General features: G+C 34.7%; 1 protein-coding gene across 1 annotated transcript in view; it reads left to right on the top strand.

Annotated features, from left to right (window-relative positions):
- The window catches only part of FMN2 (formin 2), a gene marked incomplete at its 3' end in the record, with an annotated part of 164,246 nt that overhangs the window by 34,426 nt on the left and 112,846 nt on the right, over window positions 1-16,974 (top strand). Inside the window, exons 3-4 of the mRNA XM_081997623.1 lie at window positions 785-932; window positions 6,998-7,059. Of these exons, the coding sequence (XP_081853749.1) occupies window positions 785-932; window positions 6,998-7,059 (210 nt within the window). The remainder of the gene's footprint in view (window positions 1-784; window positions 933-6,997; window positions 7,060-16,974) is intronic.

The raw sequence follows: 16,974 nt of genomic DNA on the forward strand, positions 1-16,974 counted from the left end.
CATACTGGGAGTCACAAGAATAACTACATGAATTGTGGTCAGCTAAAATCTTTCTGTTGCCTTAAAGCATAAGTTTACGCTAGTTTTCATCAGACAGTCTGTATGTCTCCTACTTTTAATAAGTGAATCAAACTCAAAGCTATTGAGTAATAAGGATATAATCTAATTTGGGCCCAGAGGATTGAGAATACTTTAACTGGTTTTGTTTTGTTTTGTTTTTAAATTTTATTCTAAAACAAACACACTTTTTTAGCTGCCTTTCTATGAATATGGAAATGTAATTGACAAAACTAGGGTTGCAAAGAATAAATATCTCAGTTTAATTTATGCTGAAATAATCCTGCTCCTTTTCCTTGCTTGTACATTTGGTGTAAAAAGGTTACATAGAGAGTGGACTGAAATATTTTTCTCCAACGTATAAACTAGCCATATGTAAAGTAGTACCATCATGACAGACAGAACCTGTTATCTCTAAGGAAAGAAGTAGCAAAGAGTTCCTCATGCTCCAGAAAAGTGCTGAATTGTATTCTAGCATCTAATTGTGCTGTAGATAACTAAAAGATTAGATTTTCTATTGTTGATAGAGGTAATTCCAAAATTGAAACATTAAATTCTTTTAATATAGATGTATGTTAAATTTTTGTCAGCAGATGAAGAGCATAAAACCAAATCTGCTTTGATGTAGGGTGGATACTGAGCTATTTGTGTTGGAAACAAAGGCTTTGATATTTTGAGCTTGTCTTTCTATATGAACTTCTCAACTTTTTTTTTTTAATAACCACAGCAAGACCAGCTTTATACTTGGGCTGCAGTTAGCCAACCCACACATTCATCAGATTATGTTGAAGAAAGCTTTCCAAGGAGAATTCCATCTGTGGGGCCCCCACCCAAACCTCCAGATGAAGAACAAAGACTCAAAATTACAGAAGAAGGTATAGTTCTTGACACAGACAAGATATATGTATGGCATGGGGCAGAGCTGCTGTCTTTTAGAATCCAAGATACAAACTTAATGTCTTAACTGCTAACAGATACCTGATTTTGAAGATTTTGGATTAGCATCAGAAATTGTTAGCTAGTATGAATCTAATAAAAAATATTCAGCAAAAATGCATATTTTTTGTTAACAATCAAAATGTGCACCTGGTATCTACTGACTAATGGATTTTACCAGGTGTTGTGACCTTTGTTCTTTTCCAGTTTACATATCTTCAGAGCCATGAAATATGGTTACTTTTCTCTTCTTAAAAATATGGAAAACTTCAGAAGCCCACTGGTGGTATACTGAAAATAATTAAAGTGGTGTAAGGTATTCCTTTGTGGATTCAGCAGTCCCCTGCTGACAGAGAGGTAGGAAAAGTGTATCTGAAAAATAAATTGAGGTCTTGTTGCAAAGTCAGTTTATCTTAAAATTTGTGAGTTTAATTTACCAGCCAAATTTCTGAAATCTGCATACTCATTAAAAGCTTTTTTTAAGCTAAGGATTAAAACAAAACAAAAAACTTTTGTAGTTGTCAAAGAAATTTAGAAGATAATTTCAAACCTATTTTCTGTTGGTAGTGTTGATAGGCAAATACCACAAGTTCTTGGAGCCTTAGCTCTGCATTAGTTAATATTCAACAGCTCTCAACACTTTTAGGCTGCATTCATCCCCATGACCTCCATGGAAAGCCACTGGGTATTCTCAAATTTTCCATTGCCTACCACTCCTTTTTTTTGGTTCCTCAAATTTGAAGAATTAAGTCATTTTTTTCAACAGATCTCATTGTATTGCTTGTAGGCTTTGAGTGGAGTTAATTTCAGATTTGCTTCTCTTTGGGACTTCTCTGCCACTTCCTCTGGAACATGAGCAAAGTATTCCTTGCATGGTCACCATTTGTCATGGCGACACTTCACTTTTACTAGTGTCACTTATTCCTGTGTTCCCAAGCAAAATAAGCGATGCTAACAAAAATGCACTACTGCTATATTATTCTGTTTATGCTGCTCTATTAGTGGTCAAGCAGACTTTTCTGCATCCATCTCTGATGCAATACAGAGTATGGTACACCGCAGTAATAGACTGTTGGGCTAGTCCAGTTTTTCACTAATGATCTACTGTTTTATGTTGAATTCAATGAAAGTGTTGTCATATGTGGTAAAATTCATTGGCATGTACTCTGAGAAGACAGGTTGTGTTTTTCAGCTTGGAGACTTAGCTAATGGACACGTGATCAGAGTACTTATGAATGTACTCCACACTAGAAAAACAAAAGGGTAAATATTTTATTATTTTGCTTTGAGGTTTTAGCCCGGCAGAGGCTGGTGCAAGTTAACAACAGTTTTGTTGCTCTAAAATCTACAAAAACATTGATTACATAAAATATTTTTAAATGTAAACATTTTTACTATTTTTACCAATTTGGAAGTGTATTTCTACCAGGAGGATAATACTAATAGTTTTTAAATGTATTCACTTTATAAATGTTTTTCTTTTCCATCCTATGTTGTTCTATTTAATAATATACCTACTATATGGATGTAATATGTACAGTACTTGTCTGTTCCTTATCTCCGCTACTGCCCTCTCAAAAACTGCAAAAATATTAAGAAAGTAGGATTAGAAGTAAAATGGAAAATTGTGTATTGTGACTGTTTCTAAATGGAACATAAGTAGTTCTCAAAATTTACTTGAGGTGCTGACACTTAAATATTATTGAAATTCTGGTTTTTGGTGTGAATTTGCAGTTTAGGGTATGGAGGGAAAAGGAAAAATCATAATTGTTCTGAATACAATTCAAGTAGATAGATAATTTAACTTTTCCTTTGATTGTTTGCATGCTTGCCATGTGGAAGAACCTGGAGGTGAGTGATGTTTCATGTGAAGCCTGAAAGATAAACACCTTTACCAAGATTTGTAACTAATTTGTAACATAATTTATTTTATGTATATGTGCCTTTTAAAGGTGGAGAGGGCAAACATTTTTTAAAGGGAGATTTTAAATTACTGTGCGCAGAGTAGCTGTATTTTGCATTCTATATAATTATTGCTGTATGGATTAAACATATACAATATTAATATTAGAGACAATGGTTTGTAAAGAAAAAGGTCCAATTTAGACAAAAGTATTGATCTGGAGAGGAATGTAGCAGGATATTTTTATATGTATATGTCTTTATTTTTTTTATCCGCATGTTAATGTGAGGACAATGCTAGACCTTCAAGTTTTAAGTAAGGCAAGAGGAGATTCTGCAAGGTCTTAGGTAGTCAGTTCCTAAATTAGCAAAGTAGTTAATCATCAGTTTAATATAGTCTATATTAAATAATTTTGCTGTGTGCTCTGTGTCATGTGGAGTGTTGTTGGGTGTGAGGAAAAGGCTATTAGAGTAGTCAGATTTTTTTTTTTTGTTAGGTTAGTTGGGATTTTTTTTAGTTTGTTTGTTTTTGGTTTTTTAGGTTGGCTATTTATTAAAAAACCTGAAGTTTGGAAATACCTAATATGAATCTGGGTTCAAGTCAGCAGATACTTATGCCAAACACATTTTTCAGTTCTGGATCCAGAGAAATTTTCTGAAAAAATGAGTCAATATCACCAATAAGATCATGTGTATGCCACTAATTTTCCATCTGAATACTCAAAATTTGTTTCTGTCACTTCCTATGGTATTTGACTCTACCACTCTTACACCCCAGCACATTGCCCGACTCTAAACACAACAGGTGAAATTCAACTATTTTACTTCTTTGCTGATGACACTATTCCACTTAACATATAGGAAAAGGCAAGTATGCAGGCACTAAAGCCCAGACATCCTGTCTCCCATGTGACTATCCTAGCCACCTGGGTTAATCCAAAGATTATACAACTTCTCCTGCAAAATGAAACTGTTCCAACACACTAAACCTCTATGTGAGTTTACACCGTGAAGTCTAAGCTAGTCTCCTTAAAAGTCTGGACAAGCCTAGTTTTGTTATTTCCTTTGTTTTATGAAAAATGAGGGGGGAAAAAAAGTATCTTTGGATTAAGGGGAAGGTTTTATTTGTCATATAGCACTTTTTTCCTTTCTTTAACTGTTTTTATTGTGGTGGTGGTGGTAGGTTTTGGTTTTTTAGTTTTGCTTAACAAAGATAAAGCTCTTTTAGTTTGCTGCAAATAGATTGTATTTGGTGAATTTTTGTCAAACTAACCTTAAAATTAACTGCTCGTGTTAGCCTGATCTCAGCTTATATACAGAACTCTTTTTGGAATAAAACCTGTCTGAGGTAAAAATAAACAAGACAATTCTGTCTGTTAAATATTGACAAATATATAGGAGCAGCCTGTACCTATTTTTTTAAGAACTTTTGAGTAAGGGAGGTAGTTTATTCCAATTTGCATAACAGGAAACATTACTTTAAGTTGTGTGTGTGCATGTCTTGTCTAGTACTAGAACATTAGAAAAGAATAAAACCCAGTGTGAGCAAAGATCAAATTCATTTTAAAGTTTCTCTCAACCATACAGAAATCTAAACTCACATACACAGTCCCTGGGGAGATCAATGATGCCCAAATACTAGTGAAGTTTTCCTGATTTTGTAAATCAGCTGAGGTAGGGTTAGCCAAAAAAGTGCTCTTACAAGTATCTCACAACTGCTTAGTTTAAAAATGTTAATAACCTGCCTTTCCTTCGGTAGAGACATCTATAGCTTTTACCAGAAAATAATCATTCTCTGGTTTTGGTGGGGTTCTTTTGGTTACAATGAGGAGCAAGTGTCCAATTAATTAATAGCATCCTGAATTTTCTTCAGTAAATGGACTTATCTGAAAGTCAGCAACAAGGCATGATTTATCCATACTAAAAACTTGTCAAGATGAGAGATGATGAATTATTTCCTGCTAAGGACAGCCTATCTTCATCCAGCTTTTTATGACCAGAAACAATTCTGTCAGATGAGACTTGAAATGCTGTTTTAGTAAACAATTAAAAAAGTAAAAAAGGTTGAGGATTGTTAATTTTCAAGGGGTTGCCTTGTAGCATAACTGCCAGTGGCAATGAAACTTCCCCCTTGTATGTCTCATCTCCCAACAGCTGGGATTGTCAGAAAATTCTGAGGAGGCCAAATACTACCACTGCTTCACTCTTCCTGCAAATAGTCAATCGATTTGCCTGCTGTATAGTGGTATCCTTGAAAGATATAAGGGTGTGACACACACATGTTATCTGGGCAGGTATTAGAAAAATATTTCTACTTTTGTCCTGTGTACAAAATTAGGCTGTGACCAGTTAAAGAGGCATCATTTAGCAGTAGCTACTAAGCTGCTAGAGGTCTTTGCGCTGTCTAGTGGAGGTTTGGTTTGGGTTTGGGTTTGTTTGGGTTTTTTTCCCCTAGTTATCCCCTATCAGGCAAGGAAACTGAGGCACAGAGAGGTTGTTTAAGGTTAGAGAAGAAATCTGTAGAAAGGCCAGAAAGGAAACCAAAGCTTTTAGTTCAAGCCCTGTGCTTTAACTACAAGACTCTCTCTCTTTTTTCCATAAATAAATTAAAAATAGGTCTTTGTTATTCTCTGCATTGGCTTACTGAAAGACTTGAGAGTCCTGAACATGTATTGGTTTGTTACATGCTTGTGTCATTTCCAGCACAAAATCTGTTATTGCTTTTTATCCAGTAGGTAGTCAAAATATAGCACTGTAGAAACAATGCAGGAATGTACAGTGCATGTATCTCACTGAAATATTAACACAATCAAGGTTTTCATGTAACTTCTTTTGTACTTTGGTTTAAATTGAAATGTTTTTTATGAAAACAGAGATCTCAAAAACTAGTATTTGTAGACAGAATAATTGTAATCCAGGTTTTAAAATAAGAGAGGGAATCCAGTTGGGGGTGGTGGTATGTTTTTATGCCCATTTTCCAGGTCAAACATGCAGAGACAAGTTCTTAGTCCCACTGCTATTTTATTTTGCATTGTCACAGTGATAGTTGGAGATCTGTAGTTCCATTTAAAACCATCGTTCTGGGCCAAATATTTTTTTTCTCCATTTAAAGACAGTACTTAAATGAAGGAATGCTTAGATATTCGTTAGGATTCTCATTAGTTATTCCAAAGTACAAAATAATTGAAGTAGATACTAATAGAATGAAGTATTGCTGTTTCATTTTTCAATGTAAATGAGTAATGTGGTCAAAATTTAAAAAGTCAAATTAATGCTGGTTCTATACCTAAAAGAGAGGGTATGGAATTCAGTACAAAGGTGAAGAATTAGTTTTGTATCCTCAGCTTGAACGTCCCCTGTTCCAGGAAACTTTGACTGTACACAGTAAAAGTGTACAGTCACAAACCATCCCTTTGTAAGGCTGAGATGCTGTAGACAGTGAATAAAGATAGGATGAAACTGAGATTTCTCAATATGTATTTGCAATAATGAGGCCGATTGCATTCAAGCACACTTTTAAAATGTGAGTTTAGATCTGTATAACTATCTGTCCTAAATTTGAGATCTCAAATTTTGATGGTAGGGCAGAGGAGGGCCAGAGGAGGATATGAACAAGACGACATAGCCACCAACAGTCATCATCCTGCTCATGGATTCTTTTGGCCTTTGTGAACAAACACAATCTACAGACTTTAAGGACAGAAATACTTCTTAATGAGAATGGATGGGAAGAACAAGCCTGAGAACTCTTCTTTGACCTTCTATGGAATATATATAATAGACCCATAAGTAACTATTTGTCTTTGAATCAGAAATTTTGACAATCAAAATGGACTTCTTTCAAGTTTTATGTGCTACACATTTAAGATGATAACACTTAATGTTGCATCATAATAAATACATTGCAAATTGAGATCAGGCTGGCCTTATGCATACAATCTGCTCATTTAATTTTAGATGGATAATTTGGAAAATGGGACAATTAACACTGTTTTCTTTTTAACTCTACTCTCTTTTCATGAAATTCTTAATGTGTATTTTGAAAGATAATGAATTTTTTAATGTAGAACTTTTAAATTCTGTATCTTCTTTTCAAATTCAGAGTTGAAATCTACTGTCGTAGAAACAGAGAAACAATGCATAGAAGATATTCAGCGGGTACAGGTATGATTCTAAAAGAAGTGTTTTATCTATCATTTTGTAAAAAGATTGGAAAAGCAGTACTTCAGACATTTTTGCAATAGTTTTGGGTATTGAATGTTCTGAATGCAAACATTCAGAAGTGTGGTTTTTTGTTCTAAATTTTGATTTTTAAATACTTACATGCTCTATAGCATATCTAGGTACAGAGATTCAAGGTTCCTGCCTACCTAAGGTGTTTCTTGTAAAATGTTATTGTTCACTCAGAAGTAAGTTAACAGTTGGTTCTGGAGGTCTGATGGCATTACTAAGGAATAGCAATAAAATATCTGGTTATATTAGCTAATCTACAAAAGTTCATGTGAGTAACAGTACCAGAGATTTCTTCTGTTTCTCCACTGAATCTTAATAGGCAGTAGGCGAACAGATTTAGGGTGCAACGCTGGACCTCAAAAGGGGATAATGTAATACTCTTACAGTGGAGACTGAGTCTGGGTTGGACTTGTTCAACATAAACTGTTTAATTATTTTTTTTTAACATGTCACCATTCATGTTATATTGTTCTTTAAATGTGGTACAATTTGGTGGATTTGAGGAGCTTCAAATTTTGTTTCCTCAAAAGACTTGCCTATTTTCTGCGATCACAGGTACCAGATGCATCTCACTAGTGAATAAGGCTATTCAATTGTTCTGGAAGTCATGAAGAAGGCGGCAAAGTTCTGTTTTCCTGAAATCTTGGTTGGAATAAGGAGTGGCCAAAAGTTCTTAATAACTTCCTCCCCCAACCCCCCAGCTCCCCCCAATAGGGTTTGGTTTTTGTGGAATTCTTTTTTGGTTTTGTTGTTTTTGTTTTGTTAATGACTGGATGCTTCAAGCATCACTGCATTGAGAAACAATTGTGACAATGATCAGTGATTTGCTTTTGAGAGAGAAAATAAGGAATGATAGTGAAATGCATGCTAATGATCATTAGATCTACAAATTTAATGCAGGCTTAATCAAGTATTTTATGAGCATGTGTGGGGAGAGTAGGCATAGTTCCTTTATAGCTTTTGTCTAGCCAAACAGCATTAAAGGAGTTCTAGTTACTTACCTGAATTCTTCTACCTCCATAATTAAGAACATTTAAAAACTAGAGCCCATTAATTAAAATAATATCACAAGATTATTTTACATTTCAATTTTCTTCCCAAGTTATTTTTATATTTTAGTCATCCAGGTTTCAGTAGCAATACTTTCTAGTATTTCTTGTGAAAAAACCACTTCCCATACTTCCGTAAAGGTATTGCACTTAAGGAGCATATTTAGTCTGCCTCTAGGATTTTAATTCATTACAAGAAGCAACCTATATAAAAGACTTCTTTATTGGCAATGTAATTAATGGAAATGGGTTCATGAATGTTTAGGTACTTTACCTAAAAGAAACAGATTCTTTTGCTATGAGAATGAAGTTTAACCTGCAGCGCTAAAGCACTATTTGATTGCTTGAACAAATAACATTTACTTCAGGTTGGTTGTTTTTTGTTATTTCTAAAACTAGCCTATTATGTTGTCCAGTTACTGAATTGCATTTGCGAGTTAGAGATTGCCATCTCTCTTGCTCAGTGTTGATCTCTTATGACAGTAATGTGAACTTCTTTCATTCTGTACTAGTATTCATCAGCGAAGAGCAGAAATAACTGTTTTGAATGCATGATCACCTCACTTGCAGAAAATCATCGCAAGGTTTTTGCTGTATTATGTCATCATCATTCTTGTTTAATTTGAAAATCAGAGTGGAAGTTATTTAATTTGAGAAACTGTATGTGGATAAAGTGTTTTCATGCGTTCAAACTATTTCTGTACAGTCCCAAACAGTTGAGTGTATCCTACCTATCTATTAATATCTGTCTATATCAATCCATAAAAACATCTAGAAAGTAGAATCGTCACACTAACTTTTTTCATCCTGTTTGTAGATAAATCCTTTACTGCAATCATTCTTGGTGTCATTTGTATTTTTCTAAAGTGATGAAATACTATGGAATGTTTATATTAGAGATCTAGCTTCTTATATTCTTTGTCTAGCTTGTCCATACTTTTTCTTTCTGAAGAAAGCAAGCACTGTCTGAAGTTAGCCCAGTAGGTGATTTTTTTCTCTTTTCTTTCGATACATAACAAAGGAAGAGAGCCCTAGAGTAAAACTTGAAACTGATCAACTAAGTCTACTTTACAGGATTCTTCCCTTTCCCTTCCCTGGGAAAAGACATTTTCCATATGCTATAAAAATAATTGGAGATGGTTGATATTGACATAGAAACAAATGTAAATGTAACATGATGCTGATAATTTATCTTACTTATGATAAACAGCTAACTAAAAGATTCAGAATAATTCTAAATTAAAAGCATAAGTAACAGGCACAGGGAGCCTGGATTCTACACTTTCTTGCTACTGGAAGGAGCTTTTTTATGTATCTTCTCCATTTGCTTACCTTTATGATGTTAGACATACATTGTCTAAAAATATTGATACTTCATATTTTACAGCATAATTTTGTGAGGTTTTTAAGACTGCTCTTTTGAGCCCAAAATAGCTAATTTCTAAAAATCACATTTTAAAAAAAGAGAGCCTGGACTTGTGCTTGCTTTTAGTGCAGGAATTAGTAAGCAGAAATAAAATTGGCAGCCATTTCAAGTCCTGGTTTTGAAATGCCGAAGAGGAGCAACAATGTCTGCTTAGTCTTCCCAGTATGAACAGAGAAATCTTTGTTAGGCTTAACTTCTTTAGTGAAGGAAGAAGAGAAAAATTTATGTCCTAAAATAATGTCCTAATTTAGAAACTCCAACTTCAAACCTGATGTTTAGCTTTGACAACTGTACTTTTGTGTGAGAGCCAGTTTCCTTTCTGTTTCGCACCCCTGATCTTTTGTGGTACCCTTGCAATTTTCCCAACATTTTAACTCAGTTTTCAGGGTTTTTTTATTTTATTTACACTGTAGGTAAAAAGAGATTCTTAGCAGAAATGTGGGGGGAGCGGGGAAAGCATCTTATTTGTAAAATGAGTATATGAAAACTAGACTTTGGTTAGTAGTGGGACATCACAGAACCAAAAACCTAAAGTTGTTTGGAAGTCACCTAAATTCCTTTTGTCTTATAAACCTTGTTATCAAAATATTTTAAATTTCTTCTTTTTTGATCATATGTGATGAGTGTCTATTCAGAGTATCACACAAATTTAAAAACAAAGCCCTCATTACATTTATGTAAGGGCCACCATCGAATTGTAATGAATTCTTCTTCACGCCATTGATGATGGTCTCTGTAGTCCTGCCCTAGGAGATGAGGTTTTGCCAGACTGTTCGTTTGGTTATGAAATAGCTCACAGTGAGTATTTAAACTATATTTACAGTGGAAAAGCTTGCCCTCAAAAAATTCTTACGCCTGTAACGTTTCCGCCTCAGTTGTTCACTTTGGTTTTGTTCACCCTATTTCAACCGACAAATAATCCCCCAACCAAAATTATATGCCTTCTTGGAACACCATGTACTTCAACTGGTAGTAACAAGCAGACAAAATTTTGGCAGTTCTCAGGCACTAGACAGATTTATGTTGCATGATTTATCGGTGCACTTTCCAACAATACCATAGGGAAACAATGCCAGGCTTAAAAACCTTAAATTACAGGACATGTTTTGCCATGTTGAATATACTTTCCACTTTGAAAACATTGTAAGTCTGACTCTTGGAGTGTCTCTTTAGAGTATTTCTAACTACCACGCTTCGCTTGTAACCCCTCTCTCAGGGGGACGTTTTTTTCGTACTCTAGTGCTTAGCTACAAATTCTTGTAACTCCTTAGGGTAACAACTTAGTGTCATTTGAAATGTTCCAATTTTGACACTTAGTATTACAAGAAAAAAGGTTGTGAAATCCTTTTCACAGATAAATACATTATCAGTCTATTTAGAAAATATAAAATATTGGCAGGTTTGTGATTTACTTTTCATTATTATAAAATGTCACAGCTAGACTTTGTGGTGGAAACATGCATGCTGCTCAAAAGTCTCTTAAAATTTCAGAAAGATGGTTCTTTACAGGTGAAGGTAAGATAAAGAAGGTAAATGTAAGATTTCTCTGAAATAGTGAAGTGATTCTGCTACACATAAAAAAATAATAAAATAAAAAAGAGGGATTTTTAAAACCTGTTTGGTTTTGGTAACACATGGTTTTCATCAGGGTAGAGGCAAACTGTAAACTTGGTAACTCTTTATGAGCTCCCAAACCATTCTGTGGCTGTGGCTCTTTTTACAGTGTTTCATTTTGGATGTTCTTTCTTGAGATATTAATTCAGAAAGACCCAGTGATCCTGGGAACATGTGTTCATTACTTACTGGATTAGTTTTTGTAGAGAGGAAGAGAAGGCTCGAGGAGGCAATGAACAGTTCTTCCAAGCCAATTCTTTTCTTACAAAAGTATGATTGCTAAAGTCTTAGATTTCAGCAGGGGAAAAAAAGTCACACATTTGGGTAAAAAAAAAAAAGTATGACATATTCACAAGGATCTCCTATATTCGGTTGTCACATTGAGGAAGGAAAGAAGTATGAAAGAAGCAAATTTTTTGCAAGTTTTCCATATGAATGAAATGATAGTGAAGTCTGTACCTATTGCATTTTTCAAAGTAAATACTATAGCTAACTGTAGAATTGGATAGATTGTTTTAAGGAGAATTGTATCAATGTAAACTTCCTGCAACATCATGCCAGAATATCCCCATCTCAGAAACCAGAAAGGTATAAATATGTATTTATACCTTCATCTTGCAAAAAAATAAGCCAGGCTTGCAATATTTCGTGCACAGGAACTTAGGTTCTAAATGTAGGTCCAATGTGTAATGTTAGAATCGGGGTATCTTAGCTTAAAGAGGGTATCAGGAAGCATATGTAGGCAGATAGTGTTTTCTTGTTAATCTTGAGAATAAATTATGCTTCATCAAAAATGCACAGACAGTTTGTGTGAAACAAGATCATAGAAACCTGGGAGAAGAATTCACTGCTGGGGTCATAGGAACTGCTGAAGTGCAGAGCATTTTGCTCAGGCAGTAAAGGGGAGTCTAATCTCTGTCAAACTTCACTCCAGGACATGATAAGTGCAAATCAGGTATACTCTTTTATGTTCGTGTTCATGAAATGTTCTTATGTAGTTCTTATGCAGAAGTTTCCAATTTTATTGATGGAAATCTGTCTTTGATTCTTAATATTAGAACTTGCTCTTCAGTGTTGCCATTTTGAGGGTTTTTTTGTTTGTTTTTAGAAAACCTAATAAGCACTAATATATTTTTCGTGTTCTACAACTGTAACAGATTCATTGGTTAAACTTTTTAAAATATGAAGTGAGTTGACATCTCAATATAATTTAAACAGAGATTGTCTCTTCCAGTCTGCTGTTCTTCCTATATGACTAATAGTTAAACTTTGTGATTAACCCACCGTATTCTGATAATGTCGGTATTTCTTAGGCCCTGAAGGCAGGATGAGAACCCAAGTAGAAATACTAGGAATGAGGGAAGAAGTGTTTTAATTAGAGAGCCTGAGACATCATCAAGAAGTCAGCCTACTCAGCCACTAGATGGCAGTTAAGTATTTTTGAATAGACTGTGTAAGGCGCTTGTAGGTCACCCCCGGGGCTCCCGCAGATATCCTACAGTGAGGATTTTTAAGTGAGAAAGTGGTGGCTTTCTGGTGGTTAATAAATTAACCTGTGAAAAGTATGCACATTTACTGTGTTTTAATCTGACCAAGGCTTAATAATTGGAGCACCTCTCAAATATAACAAAACTGTGTCCTAAAAATAGTAACAAAAATCCCAAAACATTAAGTTTGGAAAGTTCTATTCTGTCACTGTTAAGTTTGTTTTAAACCAGTGAAGGAAACACATTTAATTTGGTCTACAAGACTGCTGGATGACTGTCTTTGTAGTGATAATTTAAAAGTTTTACTCCTGAATTAATATAAAGAGATCAATTGTCTGTTGAATATGAAATTAATTTCTTCAACCATAATCCTGAATTTTTATCATTCAGTTCTGAGGGAGAGATTAAAAAAGGATAAAAATGGCATAATTTCTATCAATTAATTGAATGCATAGAATATAAATCATAGACTCCATATTTAAATAAAAATAAAGGAGTATAATATGTCAAGCCTGTGTGGTAGAAAAATAAAAGCAGTTAATTCTCAGAACAAATGTTAGTATTTTGTATTATATCCAGACTTCACAATACTTGGATTGACTTCTGTTGTTTTGCTTGAAGGCAGTGTTTACTTCTTTAAAAGGAACAATACATTGGTATAGTTTTCAGTGGAGTGACAAATAGCACATTTTTGCACTCTTCCTCCTGGACGTGGTGAGACTAAATTTGTTGTGTTCTAATCTGTGTTCTTGATGTCAAGATGAAGTTTTACTTATATGCTCATTTCAATTTGAAAGGCTCTTTATTCTGTTTTTCCTCTTTGATACGTGGCATGCTACCTTAATTATAGCTCTGAAATAACATAAAAATCATAGAGTAACTTAGGGCTGAATAGACATTAAGAGGTCATGCTGTCCAATCCCCTCCCCACCAGCACCCTCCCCCAAGCAAGGCTAGCTTGGGGGGGGGGGGTGTGTGTGTGTTTGTTTTTCTCAGGATTTTACTCATCTCCAAGGATGGCTGTGTGGTAGTGCTAATATGTACTTCCTGCTTTGCCTAGTCAGTGGTAAAATTATAAGTCTTACTACGTTTCTGATGTGTTGTTTTGATAACAGCTTAAGGAGATGAAAATGTGTGCTCTAAAAGCATGTATATTGCCTGTGAGTTACTCCCAATTCAAATGCTGTGAACTTACAGGCACTGATTAAAATTCTCAAGGAACTGCTGGTCAAGTTCAAGTGGTTTCACAACTTCTACACCACAACCTTTTATGAGAATATGGCAGAGCATAACATAAATTTTGCATCTTGCAATTATAACGAGCATTCTGCAGTTTCTATTTTGACTATGCTTTATACTTAGACACAACCAAACAGACTTTTTTTTGTCATTTTAGGTACAACCTCTTCAAAAAGTAGCGCCAACCTTAAGATTCAGGCAATAATAATACCTGAACTGTGTGCTTGCAAATTCTATCCAATGGAAGTTGACTTAGGATTTGCAGACTTCCCTTTCTCCTGTCATGATGGGAAAACAAGGAGAAATGAGAGTGAAACTGAGAAACTTATTTAATTTAACCAGAATTACCTGATGATACTTAAAATCCTTGGCTATATTGTAAGAGACTTTCTTCTTTCTCGAGAGATGAATACTGTATGGGTTAGACCTTGGACAGGAAGAATTACCTCTTTTCTGTCTGTGTGTGATTCTCTTGCCTTTTACAATGAGCTGCTTGTAAAATACTAGCAGAATGATGTCACTTCTCTGAGGGAGCAGTGAACAGAAATGCATGATAGGCATACACTTATTGAAAAAGGAATTTTAAATTGTTTTCTATTTTCTCCTCTGTCTCCTCACTCTTTTTACTCATGAAAATAGGTAAACTGAGTGTTCATTCCATCTATGCATTCCTGGTCAGAGCAAAATATATAGCAGAACTATATTTATTAATTATTAAAGTATTCCCCTTCCCCCTTAAATTCTGTCTAAAACTGAAATCCTATTTCAGATTAAAATCTATAAACTCCTCTTCTCCCAAAATTTGGTTTAAATTGGAATTTTTATTATTTCTGTATGAAATTTCACTCACCTTTTGGAGAGAAGTGAAAACAGAATCACAGAATCACTAGGTTGGAAAGGACCTTTAAGATCATCAAGTCCAACCATTAATCCAGCGCCACCATGTCCCCTAAACCATGTCCTGAAGCGCCACATCCACACGTTTTTTGAACACTTCCAGAGATGGCGACTCCACCACCTCCCTGGGCAGCCTGTTCCAATGCCTGACCACCCTCTCAGTGAAGAAATTTTTCCTAATATCCAGTCTAAACCTCCCCTGGCGCAACTTGAGGCCATTTCCTCTTGTCCTATCACTAGTTACTTGGGAGAAGAGACCAACACCCTCGTCGCCACAACCCCCTTTCAGGTAGTTGTAGAGAGCGAACAAAGAGGTTCTTGTATATTAAATAGTACCATACTATATTTGGATTACATAGAATACTTTAGTATTTACCTACCTTCCAATCTTTTTTTAAAAGAACTCCACAGAAAGTGAATTGAAGAGAACAGGTGAAGAAATCATATTAAATACAAAAGAACAGCATGGAACGTTTATACGTTTGTGTGTATGTGTGTGCATATATGTATATACACACACATACAGATGCACGTTCCACAAAATGTGTCTCCAAAGAATATCTGGTCACTGAAAAAAATTTCTTCTTGTGATATTCCTAGCAGGACAGACTGATCTCATTTGTCATGTTGGCTTAACCTATTTGAGAGACCTTATCCAGTCAAAAGTGAGCCATGTTCTAAAGATTAAATTCTTCTTTTATTTCTTTCAGCATTAAAGATCAGGTGCTACTTTACAGTGGTGTAGTTGCTGAGAATTTCCATAGGACCCTGTGTGTTGAAGAGATATAAGAAATGCTTTTCTTAGTAAAAATTAATATTTCTTTAACTTTGAAATATCCCAAATTATTAAAAAAGAAAACCAAAACAAAACAATAAACCAAAGAACAAGCAACCATAACCATGGTGTATTGCCGTACTTGAATGAGAACTTAAACGTAAAGCTGAGAAGAATTTTCATCCTTTGGATACAAACCAGACTAAGTAGTTTAACTTCTACTTACAATCAGATCAAAAGATAGTTATCACTAGGTTGTCCATTTTTAGTTGGTATGAGTAAAACCAGTAAGATCAATTTTTTCTTTTCTGTATTTTTAATGCATGTTTTTCTTTTTATTTTTCCTTTAGAGAAGATGCCAATAGGTATATTCAAAGCCCAAAACTACTGATAAAAATTAACTTATTCCTGAATATTTAATTACTTTCTTTGTTTTCATTATTCAACTTTTCCTGAAGAGACAAATGATTTTTTTCTGATGTCCATCATACCAAAAAGTGTTTACTTAACTTCTCAAAACGTAAAGCTCCTCTTTGATGATTTTATTGTGATTGATTTTATTTAATGTTCTCTCTCAAAAAATCATACAGCTTTGCTTTTAATATAGCCTTCACACTTTCAAAAAGTTAGAGAAGCTGATAGAGCTCCAGCCCCCTGCCTTCAGCATGTTCGTGGATACATTTGTGAAGACTGTGATTCCATTTCTCCAAACTTTTTCTGTCATGAGTAATAGGCTTATATTTCAGGGTAGTGAAAACTGTTCATCCCTTCCTACAAAGATTTATTCTTACTGTGGATATTTTTTGCTGCTTATTCCCTGCTGGAAGCCTGAAACAAAAGCAACATGTGAACCTCCCATTTTGCGGTCTGGCTGAACTCTTGGATAAAAAGGGCAAGTACTATGTAGAACTATCATACTCTGGACAGTTACTTATCAGGATATGGTAAAGTTCACCTGGAAAATCATCACCTTTTTTGATCTCCAGTACTGGACTGTCAGGAGAAGAAATTAAAGGCATTCTGAGTCCTTCAAATTTAGATTATTAATGTTCACATTTTGGGCAATAGAATCCTTACTGTTTTTTCTAGCCTAAAAGCTAGTATAGTTTCTGTATACAAAGAACACAGAAATAATAACAGAATGAGTTAGTTTACACAGTGACTACTTCCCAGGTTGCTGGTCAATCTCAAGTTGAATCAAAAAGTCAAGAAAATGCCTAGTGTGAAAAAGTTCTCTAGTATGCCAATGTAGTAATGTTCAAGGTATGCCAGATTTTATTTTCTGTTTTAACAGAATGAGATGGATGGTTGCCTTGGCCTGGATACATAGGAAAACTACTCAAACCTTTTAGTCTCATA

This window comes from Phaethon aethereus, assembly GCF_964289735.1.
Source record: "Phaethon aethereus genome assembly, chromosome: 3".
NCBI classification, from domain to species: Eukaryota; Metazoa; Chordata; class Aves; order Phaethontiformes; family Phaethontidae; genus Phaethon; species Phaethon aethereus.